Genomic DNA, 21,670 nt, shown 5'->3' with positions numbered 1-21,670 from the left:
CCTATGCCTCTCCCCTCTGTACCAAGAGGGCACATTCTAGATGGCACCTCCTGCTTACCCTACAGATCCCAGCTCCGGCCTCACGTCTTTGGGACGGCTTTCCTGACCCCCAAACTAAACCCAAACTCTGAAGCATAAAACATCCTGCCATGGCACAGCAGCCACCTCTCCCTTCCATGTCCCCATCTGCCACATGCCTCTGGCTTCCACGCATGATCAGCTGGGAAGGGAGTGCCGATTCCAGGAAGCCCCCTGTTTTACTTACATGACATGAGCTGGATGATGGAGGTTAAGACAAACCTCTCTCCCTGCTTGAGGCGGAAGAGCTGGAGCACGAAGATCAGAAAGGCGATGCAGCAGAGGATGGTGGACAGGATCATGGTGGCCTGGACCGCCTGCACCGTGGAGAACTCTGTGGGGGGAACAAAGGCGGGATGGCACGTCTGAGGACCACAGACCACCCGGGCCCCTCAGGTGCACAGTGACAGCTCCAGAGCAGGGATGATAGGAGGCCAAAGGGCACCAAGCTCCATCTGCACAGAATGAGCACAAGGGCAGCCAAGGAGTCCTGCCCACACCCTCCCCCCAGTGTCCATGTGTGCACTTGACCAGACGATCAACGTCCTTCTCCGGAAAAGGGAATAAGAACCACTTGCTGTGCTGTCTTCCCCATCTGGGTTTTGCCCTCAAATGCGTGGCTCATGGTCAGGGGTTTTTTGTTTTTTTCTTTTTAAAGCCGCGCCTGTGGCTTATAAAAGTTCCCAGGCTAGGGTGTCAGGTCAGAGCTGCAGCTGCTGGCCTACGCCACAGCCACAGCCACGCGGGATCTGGGCTGCCATCTGTGATCCACCAGCGCATGGAAACATTGGATCCTTAACCCAGTGAGTGAGGCCAGAGATCAAACCTCCATCCTCACAGAGACGACAGTCAGAATGGGATGGGTTAGGTCAGGATTGGGGGGTCTGTACCTTAAAAAGACCTCCAGAGTGATTCTTGGAGTCATGGGGATCACGGGGCTGAGTGACCCTTTGAAAGGGCTCTGTGGGATCCTGCCTCTGTCATTTACTCCTGACTTTGTGGCCTTGGGTTTCTGCTCTGTGCCTCAGTTTCCCCCCTCCTTTTTTTTTTGGTCGCATCCATGGCATGCAGAAATTCCCAGGCCAAGGACTGAACCCGTACCTCAGCAGTGACCTGAGCTATAGCAGTGACAATGCCAGATCCTTAATTGCTAGGCCACCAGGGAACTCTTCAGTTCCCCATCTCAAAACAGGGCCAGTGGTCATAAGGAGGAGATGCCTTATACAAAGAACTTAGCCAAGTGCCTTGCAGTAAACCTTCAGTAGATGATGCCTATTGGTATCTTTGCTTTTATTATGAATATCGGTATTGATATTGATGGAACGGTAAGAACTTAGGACCCCATGAGCAAGGCCCCTTGCTTCCTAAATAGGATTCCTAGATTTGGGAAACGAACAAAAACAAGCACAAAAACAGGATGTTGTTAAATGCGAATATCATTTAAACAACAACAACATTTTAGGATAAGTATGTCCCATGGAAGTATATTTGGGATATACTTAGACTTCATGGGTGTCCAGTCCATCACCGGGGACCAGGAGCCAAAGCACTTCTTCCATCAGTTCTGCAACAGAAAATGAACCCTTCACTCCACAATGAAGGTGAGGGGTTAGCAAGTTTTCAGGTAGGATTTTCCGGATCTGCAAACCACATTCTTCTGCTTTAGCTGTAGCACAGAGGCTGGAGCTTTGCTCTCACCTGAATTTACAGTTGAGGCTACTGAGATGCTGAGCCCTGCCTGAGGTGGGTCACGCAACTCTTAAAGGAGCCAGCTCTCAGGTTTCTACTCAGGAGGCTGCTGAGATGCAGGGAAGCAACACGGATGTCTCCAAGCCTATTTAGAGTCGAGGCTTGAATAAAAGAGGAGCGGGATGCAACTTACTGCATCTGGAGTGGACAAGCAATGAGGTCCTGCTGCCTAGCACAGGGAACTACCTCCACTCACTTGTGATGGAGCAGGATGGAGGATAAAGCGGAAAAAAGAATGTATACGTATGTATAACTGGTCACTTTGCTGTACAGCACAAATTGACAGAACATTGTAAATCAGCTCTAAAAAGAGGAGTGGGGAGAAGATTCTAGATGAGGGCAGAAGCTGAGAAGGGGTGAGGAAGGGAAGCTCTGCTTGGCTGAGAAAGAAGAGAGAAGTTCTCATTGTGGCTCAGCAGTAATGAACCGGACCAGCATCCATGAGCACATGGGTTCGATCCCTGGCCTCACTCAGTGGGTTAAGGACCTGCCATTGCCGTGAGCTGTGGTGTAGGCTGGCAGCTACCTCCGATTTGACCCTTAGCCTGGGAACCTCCATATGCCGTGGGCGCGGCCCTAAAAAGACCAAAAAAAAAGGGGGGAGGGGAGAAGGGTGGGGCCCTGCATTGCTGGGGTTGGTGCCCTCCGGCCTCCAGCTTTCCCATGCCCCTCCTGTCCCCAGCCCATGCTGAACCCTGCTTAGCACGCCCTCAGCGGCAGTCAGGTCCCCTGCACATATTGTGACTGAGGCGGGATGAGGACTCAGACCACGGGGAAGACTTGCTCCCGAGGGGTCTTTTTTCTCCCCTCAGCTTCACACTCACCTTGCATGGTGTCATCTAGTTCTGTACAATTCGTGTTGTTGACACACACTCTCCAGACATCCACGAAAAACTCCTCTCCTACCCACCAGGCCTGTGTCACAGAACGGAAGCGGGGAAAGGTATTTATTGGTTATGAAAATAGGGCCCCTAATCGGGTGCGAGGCACAGGGGTCAATGAAGATCCCGGCCCAGTGCTTCTTGATCTGCGGTGTGTGTGCAGATCACCTGGGATCATTCAAGTGCGGATTCTGAGTATTGAGAGATCTGGGGTGGGGCCTGAGAGTCTGCTTTGCTAACAGGCTCCCGGATGACACCCATGCTGCTGATCTGAGCAAAGGGAAGGCCCAGGCCCTCCCAGGATGTGGGGTGAGGGGGTAAGACTCAGCTGGTGGTAGTAAGACCTGCAGTGGTGAATCCTGTAAGAACTACAGGAGCAACAATGCAGAGAGGAAAGTGTGAGAGCCAGGAGGCCAGGCTGTCATGGATGAAATGATCAGATGAGACTCTCCTGCCTTCCATCCCAGTGCTTCCATGTCTCTTTGCCCCCAGCGGGCCTTCCTTCTGCACCCAGTGACTGGAGTCCCCTTGTCCATCCTGCCAGTCAAGAGAGATTCACCGAGCTCCCACCATGTGCCTGGCGACAGAGCCAAGCACCATGCTTAACTCATAACAAAGACTGTATGACTCACCGATTGGCAAAAATGCCATCTGTGTCTTCACAGGAAGTGCCACAGTACCAAACACCCCAGGGGTGTTCCAGAGAATTAACTAGTGCTGTGGCTGATGGTTTTCCTGCCCCTAATGTGTGTCTATCCCTGTCACTGTGTCTGGGACCTTTTCAGGATCCCAAAGGATGCAAGAAACAGAAAGAGGCGATTTGAAAAGAACATTCAAAGCCATTGAGTTCATAGAGTAGGCCCTTTGGACAGTTCCCAAGACTTTAACTCACAGCATCCATGTGGTCCCTGGCCTGGCCACTCATTACAGCTCTTCGAGAACTTCCAAGAATCCAGACCTAATCACTGCACTCATCTGCTGTACAGGCTCTAGGGCCAGCAGCCTCTGGAATGGTTCAAATCCCCGCTCTGCCACTTACCATGGTGTAAATTCCAGCGGGTGCCCTAACTGCCTTAAGGCCCAGTTCCCTGATCATAAAATGAAGCCAGGAGCTCCATCTCCTAGACTCGAGGTAAAGGTCAGATGAGATGATGTGCCTTCAAGGGCTGAGTGCAGGACCTGCCAGAGTGAGCCCTCTGAGTGACAGGTGTGGTCCTACTCTGTGTTGTTAAGTTAGGATGATCAATCAACAAGGGGCTAAATGCAGCCAGACCTGAAGGCCACTTGTACGGTACACTTTTTGGCTTTCTGAGCAGAGTTTCTGACTCTGCAGTTTGAAATGAACAGGACTGAAGCCAGGCCTTTGGATCAGGGTGTGGGTCATATGGGACCGCTGGTTAGAAGCTTCATTTCCTGCCAGGAAGGACCTCATCCATTCCAATAGGCTGTTTAGCAAATGCATGCCCGCCATATGACTGCGATCTGGAGACTCAAAGAGAGAATTCCATCTGGGGAGCAGAGGCAGGGGAGGGAAGTTTCCAAGCATGAGCACTGCTGGGAAGGACTTGGCCAGGTGGACTAGCAATGCAGAATCCTGCAGGTAAGGAGATGTCAGGGGCAGGAGGGGCAAAGATCACTTGGATGGGTCACCTGGGAGGGGGGCATCTAGGGAAATGGTCCTCAAGCAACAATGTTTCTTTTGTTTTTGTTTTGTTTTTTGCTTTTTAGGGCCACACCTGCGGCATATGGAGGTTCCCAGGCTAGGGGCTGAATCCGACCTGCAGCTGCCAGCTTACACCACAGCCACAGCAATGCCGGATCCAAGTTGCAGCTGTGACCGACACCACAGCTCATGGCAACCCTGGATCCTAACCCACTGAGCGAGGCCAGATCAAACCCATGTCCTCATGGATACTAGTCGGGTTCATAACCTATAGAGCCACAACAGGAACTCCCAAGCAAGGCAATTTTTTTGCCTCCCACGGGCCATCTGACAATGTCTGAAGACATTTGGGGGCATCACAACGAGGGACAGGAGTGCTCCTGGCCTCAAGCAGGTAAAGACTACGGATGCTGCTCCATATCCTGCAAGGTACAGGACCACCCGCCAGAGAGAATGACCCAGCCCCAGTGACAACAACGCAGAGGGTGAGAAAATGACATGAGGAGGGCAGAGTTTAAGTCACATGGTCAAAGGGCTTCCTACAGCTGAGGCATCTTGCCAGGCTCTGCCGGGGCATCAGGTGAACGGACTAAGGTCCCCAGCCCACACACACCTACACGTGGGACGCTTCAAACCCCCACACTGAGCCCAACAGCCCTCAGGCCGGGCTGGGAGATGGGTGTGCTCCGGAAGCGAGGATAACCCCAAACTGTCTGACATTCCCGCTGTGGCGCAGCAGAAATGAATCCAGCTACGAACCATGAGGTTGCAGGTTTGATCCCTGGCCTGGCTCCATGGGTTAAGGATCCGGCATTGCCGTGAGCTGTGGTGTAGGCCAGCAGCTACAGCTCCAATTCCACCCCTAGCCTGGGGGCCTCCATATGCCATGGGTGCGGCCCTAAAAAGACAAAAAAGAAAAAAAAAAGCCCTAACTGTCATCACCTTGGGGGAGTTCTCTATCCTGCTTCTACGGACTCTAGGATCCAGGGCTGCCGGGACAGTCGAAAGCAAAGGGAACTTACATTGTCGATGGTGGCGACGAAAAGCAACGCTGCGGACGTGATGTGGAAGATGATGATGAAAGCCAGAAGCACCAACATTTTCACGGGTCACGGTGGGGCCACCAAGTAGCGTCGGAAGGCCAGAAAGAGGGAGGGGCTAAAGAGGGTGAAAGAAACTCAAATCTGTCAGGGATAAAGCAACAGGAAAATGGCAAGTAAGCAACTTTTCATAGGATTTTAGAAAATCTTAAACAGCTCTTTCCATCTCCCCTTTACCTGGAGACGTTAGTGGACAAGGTCTGGCATTAGGAGCTGTTCTTTGTTGCATCCAGATGCCAAATATTCCTTGTGGAGGAGGGTGAGGACCAATTAAAATCTCGAACTCAGTACAGAGCAAAGGGTACCTTCCTATACTGTTGCTGCAAATTGTAAGTTGGTGCAACCACTTTGGAGAACAGTATGGAGGTCCTTTAAAAAACTAAAAATAGGAGTTCCCGTCGTGGCGCAGTGGTTAACGAATCCGACTAGGAACCATGAGGTTGCGGGTTCGGTCCCTGCCCTTGCTCAGTGGGTTAACGATCCGGCGTTGCCGTGAGCTGTGGTGTAGGTTGCAGACGCGGCTCGGATCCCACGTTGTTGTGGCTCTGGTGTAGGCCGGTGGCTACAGCTCCGATTGGACCCCTAGCCTGGGAACCTCCATATGTCGTGGGAGCGGCCCAAGAAATAGCAACAACAACAACAACAATAATAACAACAACAACAACAAAAGACAAAAAGACAAAAAAAAAAAAAAAAAACTAAAAATAGCTATACCACTCCTGGGCATATATCCAGGAAAAATGAAAACTCCAATTTGAACAGATACATACACCACAATGTTCACTGCAGTACAATCTACAATAGCCAAGATGTAGAAGCAAACAATGTCCACTGACAGGACAGATGAATGAATAAAAATGTGGTACATATATACAGTGGAATACTACTCAGCCATTAAAAAGAATGAAAAATGCCATTTACAGCAACATGGATGGATCTGGGGATTGTCGTACTAAATGAAATAGATAAAGACAAATATCATATGATATCACTCATATAAGTGGAATCTTAAAAAAAGGATACAGATGAACTTGTTTGCAGAATAAAAACAGACTCACAGACAGAAAACAAACCGATGATTACCAAAGGGGAAAGGGGGGGAGGGAAATATTAGGAGTTTGGGATTAGCAGATGCAATCTATTGCGTATACAACAGATAAACAACAAGGTCCTGATATATATTATAGACATCTTGTAATGAACTATAATAGAAAAGAACTTAAAGTTTTTTTAAAAAAACCTCTGTAACTCAAAAAAAAAAAAAAAAAAAAAAGAAAATTGCAAGTCTCCAAAGCAGCATACCAAGGGCACCATGGCAGGAACAGTAGCTCTGTGTATGCTAAAATGCTGGTCTGGATCCCCCACCCACCAGGCAATACCCTGGGGCTCTCACAGCACCAGAGGAAGCTGAGTATTCATTATCGTAGTCCCTGCTGCCTAACAAAGCAAAATGATCAGAGGAGACGATATTTCCTAATGATATGAGCATTTATAAAATTAATCTGCACTCAAAACATCCCTTCTCTTTATACCTAATCCCATCTGAACAACATCCAAACACAATGCAAACACCATGTTTTCCTCTCTCTAGTCATGAAAAGACTGCAATTCCCAGCCTCCCTTGCAATTAGCTTAGCACCTTGTGACTAACTCTAGCCAATGGGCTGTTAGCAATGCTGGCTCATTTCCAGGCTGAAGAGCAAGTGTGAGTTCTCCATGCTCCCTCCCCACTATGAAGTAGCTGGGATGGTGCAGCCACAATACATTGAAACCTCACACTTTAGACAAATACTGTGACTGGGATATAAGACTTTGGATGTTAAGCTGCTGGGATTTCAAAAAAAATTTTTTTTAACTATGATTGGACACAAAATAATACACAACAGGAAGTGACGACAAAATAAAATTAGAAATCTTGCAAAACAACTAAGGTGGTGTCAAGTTGATAAAAGTGACGCTAAAGAATCACTCAAAAGGTACCTGAGGGTTAATATGTAAAAAATTGTTCCAGCTGAACAAAAAGATTAACTTGAATAATTTTTTTTAAAAAAAGAGAAGGAAAAAAAAAAAGAAAGAAAGAAAGCTTTCAAAGAAATAAAATTCCCTGGTAGCTTAGTGGGTTAAGGATTTGGTGTTGTCACTGCTGTGGCATTGGTTTGATCCTTGTGCCAGAACTTCCACATGCTGTGGATGTGGTGAAGGAAGGGAGAGAGGGAGGGAAAGAAGGAAGGAAAGGAAAGAAAGAGAGAAAGGAAGAAAGAAGAAAGAATGGAAGGATGGAAGCTTTCAAAAGAATGATTTGAATATCAAAGAATTAAAAAAACAATGCTTGGGAAAATTAAGTCTTTGCACATTTTTGCAAAAATGACCATCATCTTGGTTGAAGGACATGCAAATGTCAAGTGAAAATGTCACATCAATCAAACCTGCTGGACAAGTGACTGCTACAACCCCCAAATTCATTCTTTGTTCCTTCCAATCATTTATGACCAGTCACTAAAATTTTAGGGAACATAAAATTAATTTTAGTTTTACTTCTAAAAAACACAATCCAAACAGACCTTGTTTTCACTATTTATGATGACATTATAGCACCAGTTTTAAGTGGATTGATTTTTTTTTTTTCTTTCTCTTTTTTGGCCACACTTGTGGCTTGTGGAAGTTCCTGGGGCAGGGATTGAACCTGTGCTGTAGTTGCAGCAGCACAAGGTTCTTAACCTGCTGTGCCACACGGGAACTTCCTGATTTTTTAAAATTAAATTAAATTAAATTAATTTATTTTTTGCTTCTTGGGGCTGCACCCACAGCATATGGAAGTTCCCAGGCTAGGGGTTGAATCGGAGCTACAGCCGCCAGCCCACGCCACGGCCACGGCAACCCGGGATCTGAGCCACATCTGTGACCTAACCACAGCTCACAGTCACTCCTGACCCCGGACCCCACTGATCGAGGCCAGGGATCGAACCTGCATCCTCATGGATACTCATCGGATTTATTTCCGCTGCGCCACAACGAGAACTCCCTGATTTTATTTTTAATAGTTTCTTTCTCCCTCTTTCCAAAGAGACACACACGCACACACATTTTTTTTCTAACCACTTGAGAGTAAGTTGCCTAGGCCGTACTTTAAATATTTTGGTGGGTATCTCTGAAAAACAAGGATAGGCCCTGACACAGCCACAGTATGATGATCACAGACAATTTCATGTTGTATAATATTATTATCTCACCTACAGTGAGATACAACATTCAAATGTTTCCAGTAATCTCAGTCATGGTCTTAATGGTTGTCTTCCCGGTCCGGGACAAATCCAAGACAATGCATTGCATTTTGCTGTCAAGCCTCGTCAGTCTCCATTAATCTAGAATGATTCCTTCGCTTTTCTTGGCCTTTCGGGGTGCGGATATTCTGTTAGAGTACTGACCATTTATCTTGTCAGAATTCCCTCCATCTGCCTAACGCTTCCCAGTGACTGGATTCAGGGCAGCTCTTGTGTCTTGAACGCTACCCACTCGCGTGTGCTCCTGGAGTGTCCCACCAGTGGGGAGAGGATGTCTGTTACTGGTGATGCTGACTTTGGTTACAGGTTTAATGTCCACGAGATTTCTCCATTGTCCATTTTTCCTTTGCAAAGTCATCTCTGGGGAGGTATTTTTTATTTTTTTAATTTTAATTTTTTTATTTTTATGTTTTGTCTTTTTGAGGCCACACCCGTGGCATATGGAGGTTCCCAGGCTAAGGGTCGAACGGGAGCTGCAGCTGCCGGCCTACACCACAGCCATAGCAACATGGGATCTGAGCCGCCTCTGCAACCTACACTGCAGCTCAGGGCAGCACCAGATCCTCAACCACTGAGCGAGGCCAGGGATGGAACCTGCATCCTCATGGATGCTAGTCAGATTTGTTTCCACTGAGCCACAATGGGAACTCCTGGGAGGTATTTTTTAGACTGTGGTAGATGCTCGTAGATTAAAAACTTACCACTGATGACACTTAGTGCATTCGCAGGTTGTCCACCCATCAGCACCATCTAGTTCCAGAGCATTCCCTCACAGTGAATGGAAGCCTTGTACTCATGAAGCAGTCTCTCCCCACTCCTCCTTCCACTCAGCCCCTGGAAACCATGAATCTGCTTTCCGTCTATGGATGTGTCTATTCTGGATACCTCTTCTTTTTTTTTTTTTTTTTTTTTTTTTTTTTTTTTTTTAGGGCCAGACCCTGCAGCATATGGAAGTTCTTCCCAGGCTAGGGGTCGAATCAGAGCTGCCAGCCTGCACCACAGTCACAATGCAGGAACCGAGCTGCATCTGCAGTCTATACCACAGCTCACTGCAACACTGGATCCCCAATCCACTGAGCGAGCCCAGGGACCCACATCCTTATGGATACAAGTCGGATCCATTTCTGCTCCACCACAAGAGGAACTCCCCTATTTTGGATACTTCATGGCAGTTCTTTCGATGGAACGATGCAAGATTTGTCTTTTTGTGTCTGGCTTCTTCCATTTAGCAGTGTGTTCAAGGTTCATCCACGTTGCAGCATGTGTAAGAGATATCTTTGAGATGCTGTAAAGATCCAATCTCTCAACAAAATGTCACCCCAATAAGTTTGCGCCTCCACTGATATATCTGAAATAGAATCATTTAAAAGACTTTTTGGGCAAATACCCTATGATATCACTTATATGTGGAATCTAAAATACGACACAGGAGTTCTCCTGTGGCACAGCGGGTTAAGGATCCAGTGTTGTCACTGCAGCAGCCCAGGTCACTGCTGTGGCTTGGGTTCAAGCCCTGGCCTGGAACTTCCATGTGCCGCAGGCACAGCCAAAAAAGATAACATAAAATAAAATAAAATATGACAAAATGACTATATCTATGAAACAGAAACAGATTCACAAAGAGCAGACTTGTGGTTGCTAAGGGGGAGGGGGAGCAGGGGAGTGATGGATTGGAGGTTTGGAATTAGCAGATGCAAACTCTTATATAGGACAGATAAACAAGAAGATCCTACTACAGAGCACAGGGAACTATATTCAGTATCCTGTGATAAACCGCAATGGAAAAAATATGAAAAATATACATGTGTAACTGAGCCACTTCAGTAGAAATTTAACACAACATTGTAAATCAACTATACTTCAATAAATTATTTTTTGAAAGAATAAAATAGCCTTTTTTTTTTTTTTGGTCTTTTTAGGACCACACCGGTGGCATACGTAAGATCCTAGGCTAGGGGTCAAATTGGAGCTACAGCTATAGGCCTAGACTACAGCCACAGCAACACCAGATCCAAACCGAGTCTGTGACCTACACCACAGCTCACAGCAATGCAGGCTCCTTAACCCACTGAGCGAGGTCAGGGATCAAATCCAAGTCTTCATGGATACTAGTCGGGCTTGTTACCGATGAGTCACAACAGGAACTCCTAAAAGAGCCTTTTTTGATACCAGCTTCCCCACCAAAAGAGTTACACAAAGCCCTCCACCCTTTCTCTGGCCAGCCTCACCCTCACCCCTGAGACTCATTATTCCCTCATGCGAATGACCAAGGCCCCTTGCTAAGCCCCAGGACTCATCAACAATAAGCCAGGAGCCATGTGGCTGCAGAGCTCAGCCTGGGCGGTCTTGGCTGTGATTCTGTGCCTTGTCACTTAGAGGAACCCAGTGAACCAGCTCAGAGATTCTTCCAATTCTTTTAAAAAGACAAATCCCCTTTGTTAAGGCCTGCGTCATTTTTAGCTACCATTGCATGCTGCCTCCAAACAGATGCGTTTCCAACCCTCGCAAAAAAGTGTAAGCACCACACTGAATGTGACTTTAATATCAGCTGGAATGCCAAAATGCCAACATCAAAGGCAGTGCCCCAAACTCCACGGTGATAATAGCTTTACATATAATCCAGCTCAGGTGACACAAACACATGAGGACACAAAACAAAAACTTGCTAGAAAAGGAAAAAAAGGCTTCAATGAATTCTTTCCCAACATATGGAATTCAAATGTTATAGGGCATGATTTTCGATGGTGCATTGATAGGGCATTAAATAGCAGTGAACCACGTAGTAAGAGAGTCCCCCTCCCAAACCTCTGAGCACATCCAGGAAAAAGACCCAGTTTGGTGCTAGCCTGTCTCTAACCTTTAGCGCTTTTCTTTCTTTCATTTATTTATTTTTTTATTTATGGCATATATTTACATAAAATATATTTATTTATCCCAGGCCAGGGATCAGATCGGAGCCACAGTTGCGACATACACCACAGCTGCAATGTCGGATCCTTTAACCCACTGTGCCTAGCCGGGGATTGAACTTGCATCTTGGCACTGCAGAAACACCACCAATCTGTTGCACCACAGTGGGTACTCCAGCAATTTTCTTTTAAACAAAAAGAAAAAAAAGTCTGAACTTTGGGTTGGCCATAGTGTGTAGCTAGAATTTAACAACATTTTTTAGATTTTATTACATTTATTTTTAAGGGTCTTTCTTTTTATAAGAAGTAATACCATTTATAGCAGAGATAGAACGTCTCCTTTTAAAACAACTTTATTGAAGTTTTAAAAATGAGTCAGGTAAAAACAATTATTATGTAAATAAAAGGACAGGTGGTCGTTCAGCAAAAACCTGAAAGTGGTTCCCAAATGCCTAGAGTCTGGGAGGCACGGCTTGAACACCTGGGAGTGATTTCAGTTGGGATTCCAGATATTAGAAATAAAACTTCTGCAGAGAAAAAGTAAGTTTTTACAAGAGATCAAGTTAGGTCTTGAGCCCAGTGTGAGGAAAAAGTTAGGTGCATACCAGGGTGGCTACTGCTTTGAATCATCAGGTGTCAGGAAAATTATTGAATATGAAGTATGTGTCACCTACTCGGTGCTTTCCATTGTCCATGTCTGGCATTCGACTGCCCAGTGAAAAACAAAACGAGGTGAATCAATGACAACTCTCGGCCCTAGGGCTTTGGAGGAAACTATTCGTGAGTAACATAAACAGAAGAGCCTCCCATGACCTTTAAGAGTGACTAAAAATGGGTAACTCTTGCATCTCTACACCAAAAACAAGCCCCCCTTCACCTCTATCCCTGACCTTCGAGTTCCTTTCCTTTAGGGTCCCAGGTCCCTGTCCATCCTTCCTGAAATACTTGTTACGTGGGAACACTTATTCTCCACTCCTGAGGTTTCCGTGTGGAGGCGGCTGCACCCGGGCAACACATCCCTCAGGTCCCGCCCCTCACTCGCTCCTCCCATCCTGATTGGAGGGGGCATCAGTGTCCACTTTCTGGATTGGTGGAGCTCAGTCATTGACAGCCCACCTCAAGGCCTTTTCTTTGTCCTTCCCCACACCTCCCTAGACTAGGGAGTGGGTGCGCCTGCCCCGTCCGGATCCTGCCCCCGGCCCAAGCTCCAATTTCGCTTAGCTGGGGGGCAGATCCAGGGCTTACCGGGGGGCAGGGGTCAAGAGCTAAGAACCTGGCTTTTCTCACCTGATTATATCTCTTAACAATCTTTCTTTTCCAGCGTTTCCACCTCATTCTTGCAATGGCTGCCTAGTGTTCCACTGGGTGGCTATGCGAGTTCCCCACGGAAGGCCATTTAGGGTGTTTCCAGACTTTTTGCTACTCCAAACTACACTGCAGTGAACATCCTTGCATGTATTTCTTTGCATGCTTGTGTTAGTGTTTCTGAAGGGTAGGTTCTTAGAAGTAGGAGTGCTGGGTCAAAGGATAAATACAATTATTTTACTTTTAATGTGTTACCCCGGAAGTGTAATTCTGGCCAATACAGGCCGACCTCTGCAGTCCGTAGGGCTCTTACTAGTGATGCTCTCTCTTTCCCATGCTTTACTCCTGCACTGCTTCCCTCTCTGGAGATACCTAAGAATAGACAGCTCCCTGGGCTAGATATTGGATGAAGGCTGGCCTGTCAAACCCAGGGTGGCATCAAATTTATCTTTGCCATTCACGGAAATTTCTTTTCCCTTCTGAAAATGTCATACTAAATGCCAGTCCTTTTTGCCTCCCCTTGTCCTTGTGGGTTTCAGCGCTCCACCAGCCTGGCCTGGCCTCAGTTCCTCCGAGCAGGGCTCCCTGGAGCTCTCTGTCGCTTCCACTTCAGCTGGCTCTCTCCCACACTGTCCAGGTCTCAGCTCAAGCATCTCCTCCTCAGAGAAGTGTCCCTGATCACCCAATAGCCCGGCCTCTCCGGGACTGTCTGTTCCATCAATATCTATCCCATGGCCCTGGCTTATTTTCTTGGAGAATTTTCACTATTTGAAAGTATCTTATTTGTTCACTTGTTTATTATCCATTCCCCCTCTGTTCCCTGCTGTGCCCAGTACATGGAAAGCTATTTGCCATCACTTATAGTTCTAGAAAGGGAAAACTATAAAGGTCCGGGGTTTGGAGGCGGGAACTGAGGCCAGAAGGGGCCATGACAAGCTGAGATCCCACAGCAAAGCGGGACCGAGAGCAGGAACAGGGGTCTCCTGGCTCCCACTCCAACTGCCTTTTGACCCTAGCAGGAGACCCTGCAGAGGACACATCTTGCAAGAGTCAGTGACCACATCCCCAAAGCCTATCACCTTCGAGCACAACTTTCACCAAGCAGTAAGAACCATGTTGTTTTACCTACAGTGATTTCTTCAGGGGCTGAGCAGGACGTTCTGGGAGGCCGGCCGGGTTGGGGCAGCTGCCTTGTCTGATGGTGGAAAACTGTGCTAGGTGAGCTTTTCAAGTTCCTGTCTAGAAATCGAAGCCTTACGATTTGCAGACCTTCTCTCTTAAAAACGTGATTTGGTCTACATGATATATGTGACGATGAAGTGGGGAAAAAAGATAAGAGAACCAAAGGCACAGGGTGAAAACCACAGCCTCCACCCTATCCCAGTTCTGATTCCCAGAAGCAATCACTTCTAACCCGCTCAGCCTTTTTTTTTTTTTCCCCTCCCATGGTTCCATATGTCCAGACAATTTATTCATACATTTCTATTTCCTTATTCATCTCTCGTAAACACTACTGACTTCCTGCCCAGGGGAGTGTTTCGTTACCATCACACTCCATCTCCCCCCTCCCGTCATCCCAAAACAGTCCAGTCACACTCTCATCAATAGTTGCCGTGTACACCGTGATCAGGTAAATGCTGTACCTGCAGAGCCAGAGTGTACTGTGATTACATTTTTTTCTCTCATACGTTTCTTTTCCCTAAAAGGGAAAGGGCAAAGTTGCCTTTGCCCTGCCCTCTCTGTGGCTCCATCTATTTCCCCAATTTCTTCAGTTCTTTCTAAATGTGTTATCATTTCAGGATTTCTGTTGCAGAACCCAATGCACAGTTTCAGTTCCAAGCCTGGGATTAGACTCTTCCTTTGTCGTGTGCTCTCTCCAGCCAGTTCCTCTGTTCTTTGGAGCTTTAGCAGCCGCTGCCATCACAGGACAAGGAAGACACTCTTCCAGGAAGACCAGCAAATCTGCTTCTCACTGCGACCAGGGCACAGGATGCCAGCATGCTCAAGACAGGGATGCGATAAAGCAGATCCTGGGAGAGGGGGGTGGGGGTGCCCCGAGGAATCATCATCCCACGTGAAATGAGACTCCTGGTGATTAAAAGTCAGGCTGCCGTTTACACAGCGTGTCTTGTGCTGGATCTTCATGTCCACCCTGTGAAGCTGGCAGGGCAAGGTATCATTAGCCCCATTTTCCAGATGAAAGACTGAGGCTCACAAAGGCGTCACATGATGCGCCAAAGTTCACAGAGCTGGGACTCTAACCCCTGGTTTTCCAACTCCAAATCCAGGACACTTTTTCCACCACGTGCTTTCCTGCTCCCATCCTTAGGGCCTAATGAAAAATCACCTGTGAGCTAATTAGAGGCATCTCTGTACCTTCGCCTCTGGCTGGATTCCCCTCAAGCCTGCACCAGGCAGGGGGCATTTGGGAAGGCAGCATCTCTCTGGCCTGGCCGTTAGCTAAAGCTGAGCCATGACCGGGCTAATTAAGAGAGGGCTTGATTAAAAACTGTGTTTTAGTCTTCATTTGTACTAAAAAGAAGCTTCTTGCATTTGTAATCCTATTAGCTCACCAGCCCTGCCGGAGTGTGTGTTGTCTTTATTGACTGACTCGGACACTGGTTTGAACTCTGGATAGAGTTTTTCCCTGATGACTAAAAGAATTTTTCAGACCAACTCAGTTCTGTTTTCTCATTTTATCACAACGCGCTCTCTTTCGACCCCGAAACTCAGGTGGATCTCACAGGGCACAACACACGGACTCCTGGACCTTAATTTTGATGCATTGTAGGTATCTCTGCACAGTATTTTCAGACTGAAGGCTTAAACACTTGCCGTTCTATAAAATACCCATAAAATAATCACATAAAATTATAGAGAACACACAGGATATTGGAACTTAAGTTTTTCGGGGTTTTTTGTGTGTTTGTTTTGCTTTGTTTTGTTTTTTTTTGCTTTTTGGGGCCACACCTGCAGCATATGGAAGTTCCCAAGCTAGGGGTCAAATCAGAGCTGCAGCTGCTGGCCTACACCCCAGCCATAATGCCAGATCTGAGCACGTCTTCATCCTACACCACAGCTCAGGGCAACACCAGATCCTTAACCCAGTGGGTGAGGTCAGGGATGGAACCCACATCCTCATGGCTACTAGTCGGGTTTGTAACCCCCTGAGCAACAATGGGAACTCCAAGATTTTTTTTTTTTTTTAAGGAAAAAAAATCAGTAGCTGGAATAGAAGGAGCAGCAAATCGGTTTCCTCGAGTAGGAGGGGAGCAGCATCCTTTGGGCAGCAGAACTGGAGCAACTAGGGGTGAGAAGGAGGAGGAGGAAGCGGGGAAGGGGCGAGGCACTGGGAGGTGTAGGTGGGGCCATGGAAACGGCACACAGAATGGAGTGTTTGTGGCTCCGGGAATTTCAAGTTCTAAAGGCTGATGGCTTTTTTGAAAAAGGTTGATGGCTTTTTTGCAAAAGGCTGATGGTTTGAGATAAGGGCCAGTACTCCCAGAAATGTCCATCCAGATGGCAGGTAACAAACAGGACACGCCAAGAACTGGCAATTCCTCGCTGCCTCCTAAGAATAGGCGCTGTCTGGCCATGCCTTGGTCCAGTGCGTGACTTGAAATATGCGCGTGCGCGCGCGCGCGCGTGCGTGTGTGTGTGTGTGTGTGTGTGTGTGTGTTGCATATGTGTGTGTGTGTGTGTGTGTGTGTGTGTGTGTGTGTGTTGCATGTCCAGCACTGAGTATGGCGATCCTGCTGGTGACTCATTGGTCCTTCTTCCCCCAGAAGCAACATTTGATCCGTCATTGATGGTGGGACAGTAGCAACAGAGTCTTACAGAGGAAGAGAAGCTCATGGGGGACCCAGCCCCAGGGGGCGTGAGCATCCCCTCCCCTTCATAAAAGCACAAGTCCCGGAGTTCCTGTTGTGGCTCAGCCATAATGAACCCAACTAGTATCCATGAGGATGCAGGTTGGAGCCCTGGCCTTGCTCAGTGGGTTAAGGATCTGACCGGCATTGCCGTGAGCTGTGGTGTAGGTCGCAGACTCGGCTCACATCTGGCATTGCTATGGTTGTGGTGTAGGCTGCAGGTATAGCTCCGATTTGACCCCTAGGGGAAAAAAAACAACAACCCAAGTCCCCTCGGCAGGGAGCCCCAGCCCTACCTTGTTGCTCAAAGGAAGCTGTTTGGCTTCGGTCCATGCTGTGCAGGGAACAGGAGAGGACACGCTGTGAGGCTGACCGCTTGGCCTGCCCCCTCTATCCCCACCCGCAGGAGTTCTTCCTACAATTTAAACCACGGCCCATTTTCAGCTGAATGGGAGCCTTTTCCCGGAATTGTAAGCAAAAGGACAAGCCTGAGGTGTGGAACCTGAGATGCTGGGTGTCAGAGGTGGGGCCGGCTCCCCAGGCCCGGGGGTGCTCCACCCAGAGCTGCTGCTGCTCGGAAGGCAAGGGGGGCTCCGGGCATTGGGGAGCAGTCACCCAGGCCACAGGGAGGTCCACTCTGGAGCTGGTGGTTTTAATCCCCATTCTGGACCCCGGCCCACTGCTCACAGCACTCAGAGGGGACAGGCCTGTCCTCAGGAAGGCAGAGGTCAGCTCAGCCTCCTGCCCTGGGATCCGGACACCAGCCAGCCAGGAATCGTCAGGCGTCCAAGATGCCCTGGAGATGGCGGAAGCCCCTTGGCCCTGGGTGGCCCAGCTTTGTGCTCACTGTGGCTGGGGCTTCTGGGCCCAAAGCCAGTACTTGGCTCTGCCCAGAAATGGCAACAGACAGGACACTGGCATTAGGCCGTGCTCCAGGGCAGAAGCCACTCAGGATGATTCTGCCTGTGTGGGCCTGAGTCTTTCACTCCATTAGAACAATAATACCCACTACATCGACCACAATGAGAGCCAACAGTTATTGCCTAGTATGTGCCAGGCGCTGTTCCAAGCTCATACCTGTATTAACTTACTCATTCCTGTGAAACCCTCTGATGTAGGTGCTATAATTAGCCTCATTTTATAGGTAAAGAAAATAAGGCTCAGAGAGGTTAAGCAACGTCCCCAAGATCACACAGCTGGTCAAAGCTGGAGCTGGGATTGGAAGTTAGACAATCTGGCATCAGAGAAACCTCTACGTTGCCCACCCTACACCAAATGTATCTCCCCCTTTGGGATGCCGTTATCCTCCAGCCTGATCAGAAGATGGGTCCAAAGTCCTGGGGCCGCATGTGGCTTTGGATGCTGGCCATCACATGTCATTACTCAAGGACCCACAAGGTAGCACATACACTGTGAAGAACCCTGGGGACAAGGGAAGCAGAGCCCAAAATCACCCACGAGTCCTCCAGGCTGAAAGCCCTTCCCTTCACCGCGCTCAGGGTGAACACCTGTCAGTGAGGTGACCGCCAGTCAGAGGATGGGTGAGGACTGGTCTCCACTGTGAGGACAAGAAGTGGACCACTTTGTCCCCATCATCCAGTTAGCAGGTTGCAGAGTCCGGGTCAAACAACAGCCTTTGCATTATTAGCCTCTCACCCACTGTTTTATTTTTCAAAATTTATTTTTTAATTTTCTTTCTTTTTTTTTTTTTTTTGGTCTCTTTAAGGCCGCACCTGCAGCATAAGGAGGTTCCCAGGCTAGGGGTCGAATTGGAGCTGCAGCTGCCAGCCTACACCACAGCCACAGCAACGTGGGATCCGAGCCGCATCTGTGACCTACACCATAGCTCACAGCAATGCTGGATCCTTAATCCACTGAACAAGGCCAGGGCTCAAACCTGCATCCTCGTAGATGCTAGTCAGATTCGTTTCCACTGTGCCACAATGGGAGCTCCTCTCACCCAATGTATTAACATGGAAGCAGAGGTCCAGCTGTGGTGCAGTGGATTAAGAATTCAAATGCTGTGGCTCAGGTACAGGTTCGATCCCTGGCCCAGCACAGTGGGTTAAAGGATCCAGCATTGCCACAGCTACAGTGTAGGTCGAAGCTGAGGTTCGGATTCAAACCCTGGCCCAGGAACTTTCCTAGCCCATCAGTATGGGAAAAAAAAAAAAAAAAAGAAAAAGAAAAAAGAAAAAGAAAAAAAAGGAGCAATTATTCAGGCTGCGAGCATTGATTGCGTACACACTGCGTACTGGGGCCTGGTGACACACGAGTGTGTAAGGCAGGCTCCGTGCCCCCTGGGAGCTGCCGGGTCCATAAAGAACAGGGTGTATGAATAAACAAACATGACCTGATGGCATGTGTGCTGTGAGTACGCAAAGGAAGGTATGACTAGCCCCGAGGTGGAGCGGGGGCGGCATCAGAGGATTCATGGAGGAAGTGACTTCTGGGCTGGGTCTCAAAGGATGGGGCAGTTTGCCAGGCAGAGCCGTGGGGACAGGGTGTTGCAGGCAAAGGAACAGGCTGCTCCGAGGCACCGAAGCATTACCAGTGTGAGCAGGGTGTGAGCTGGACGGGGCCTGGAGCCGAGTCAGAACTCGGAACTCGGCCTGGTGAGCAGCCTGATGGGGCCTGGGAGTTTGAACGTTATCCTGGAGGCAGTGGGGAGATGCGGAAGGCTTGGAAGCAGGAAAGGAATAAGTTCTGTCTCTAGAAGAAAAACATTTCACTCTCAGGAGGATGAATTAGAAGGAGGTGAACTGGGGGAAGCTGATGGGGCAGCCCTGGTGAGAAACAGAGAGGGTTTGGAGGAAAGTAAAAACTGAGAAGTGGGGAGCTCCCTGGTGCCTCAACGGGTTAAGGACTTGGCATCGTCACTGCTGCGGCTCTGGTTCCATCCTTGGCCTGGGAACGTCCGCATGCCACAGGCGTGACAGAAAGAAAAATAGGAGAGAGAAAAGGAAGAAGCAGAATCAGTAGGACCCAGTGATGGGTAGAGGGTTGGGCAAAGGATTCTGGGGGCCCAGAGGGGATGTGGGTGCCACCAATGTGCTTGGCTTGGAGCAGAAAGAGCACATTTGAGAGACGAGGGAAGCAGTTCATCTGGTGTTAGAAACGCCAGGTTACCAATGGCAGAAATGCGTTCAGGCAGGTGGCAATACGGGTGGCACTGTCACCCAGGAGAAAACAGGAGCCAGGAACAGAAATCCCCGCGTCGTGGGTGTGCAGATGGGAGACACAGTGGCTAGTAGCTGAGACAGGAGAGAGTGGCAAGAGGGCATCAGGATGGAAAAGCCGCTCACTGGCAACTTGGGAATAACAATTTCAGTGAAATAAACTAAAGCTTTCTCCCTCTCTCTCTTTTTATTTTTATTTTTTGGCTGTGCCGGCAGTATGTAGAAGTTCCTGGGCCAGGGACTGAACTCACAACACAGCAGTAGCCAGAGCCACACCAGTGACAATGCTGGATCCTTAACCCACTGTACCACCAGGGAACTCCTAATTTTTTTTTCCTTTTTAGGGCCATACCTGCGGCATATGGAGGTTCCCAGGCTAGGGGTCAAATCAGAGCTGCAGCTGCTGGCCTCCACTGCAGCCACAGCAAGGCAGGATCTGAGCCATATCTGCAACCTACACCTCAGCTCACTACATGCTTGATCCTTAACCCACTGGCCGAGGCCAGGGATTCAACCCGCATCCTCATGGATACCAGTTGGGTTCTTAACCCACTGTACCACCAGGGAATTCCCCAAAGCCCTTCTTTATCTTTCTCCTTGTAGCACCTCTCATGACCTGATGTTATGTTATAGTTGCTGACTTGGGGGTTGACTCTCTCCTGTGCCACAGTGTCCGGGACCTGGCAGGTTTCTGCAGGTCGATATTCTCAGCTTTTAAGACAGTGCCTCCTTTCTAGATGGAGCTCAATAAATGTGCTGAAGGAAGGATAGAAAGAAGGGAGGGAAGGAGGAAGAGAGGGAGGGAAGGAGGGAGGAAGGGAGCCAGATTCCAAGGGGCTAAAGCACTAAGAAGTCAAGAAATGGAGCCAGACTTTTCCTTCCAGTCCGGCAATCCAAGAAGGAAGAAATATTTCTCAAGGCTCTGGGGTCTCTTCCCACAGAGAAAACACCAGGCCCAGCTGAGCTTCACTGGTGAATTCTGCCAAACACTTAAGGAAGAATAATAACAACTTTCTATATAACTCTTCCAGAAAATCCAGGAGAAGGGATTAGATCCCAACTCATCCCATGAGGCCGGCGTTACCCTGATCCCCAAACCAGGCAAGATATTCTGAGACAGGAAAAATGCAGGCCAGTCTTTCTCATGTTCACATGTTCAAAAGGTACTAACAAAAGCTCCGCAGATGCAATCCTAGCAAGACATGGAATTTATTTTCCCACGCACTGAGCCTGGCTGCCCTTGTGATTTTTTCTTTTTTTTCTTTCTTTCTTTTTTTTCTTTTTCTTTTTTTGCCGTACCCACAGCATGCAGAAAGTCTCAGACCAGGGCTCAAACCTGTGCCACAGCTGTGATAATGCCCCCCCCCTGCACCCCCTGGGAACTCACTCTGCCTTGTGATTTCATTTATCAATAGAAGGCAGCAAAAGTGCCGCTGTGCCAATGCTGAGCCCAGGCCGCAGGAGGCCTGTCTGCTCAGCTACCACGTGGATGCGCCCAGCCTGGCCTGCTGGACAGTACATGAGATTACACGGAACAGAGATGGGCTTTTCTAGCAAAGGCCACTGGAAACCAGCCAGCCCCCAGGTGGCTGCAGACACGTGAGAGAGCCCAGCTGAGCCCAGCCCCTACCGCCCACCTGCAGAATCAGGAACTAA

At 48.5% G+C, this 21,670-nt stretch overlaps 1 protein-coding gene across 4 annotated transcripts in view; it reads right to left on the bottom strand.

Moving 5' to 3' along the window:
• The window catches only part of EMP2 (epithelial membrane protein 2), a 43,750-nt gene that overhangs the window by 4,952 nt on the left and 17,128 nt on the right, over positions 1 to 21,670 (bottom strand). For 2 of the 4 annotated variants that reach the window (XM_021086640.1, XM_021086641.1), the window contains 3 exons: positions 5,394 to 5,555; positions 2,652 to 2,742; positions 266 to 412 (listed from right to left, as the gene is read on the bottom strand). In XM_021086640.1, coding sequence (XP_020942299.1) covers positions 266 to 412; positions 2,652 to 2,742; positions 5,394 to 5,471 — 316 coding nt within the window. In that variant the 5' untranslated portion in view covers positions 5,472 to 5,555. Of the gene's footprint in view, positions 1 to 265; positions 413 to 2,651; positions 2,743 to 5,393; positions 5,556 to 14,390; positions 15,127 to 21,670 lie in introns of those variants that run through there. The other 2 variants (XM_021086642.1, XM_021086638.1) reach the window with 2 other exon arrangements.

The sequence above is a fragment of the Sus scrofa genome, chromosome 3 (genome assembly GCF_000003025.6).
Source record: "Sus scrofa isolate TJ Tabasco breed Duroc chromosome 3, Sscrofa11.1, whole genome shotgun sequence".
In the NCBI taxonomy this organism is placed as follows: Eukaryota; Metazoa; Chordata; class Mammalia; order Artiodactyla; family Suidae; genus Sus; species Sus scrofa.
The sequence above is the reverse complement of the archived record's forward strand: the minus strand, read 5'-3'. Positions and strand labels throughout refer to the sequence as shown.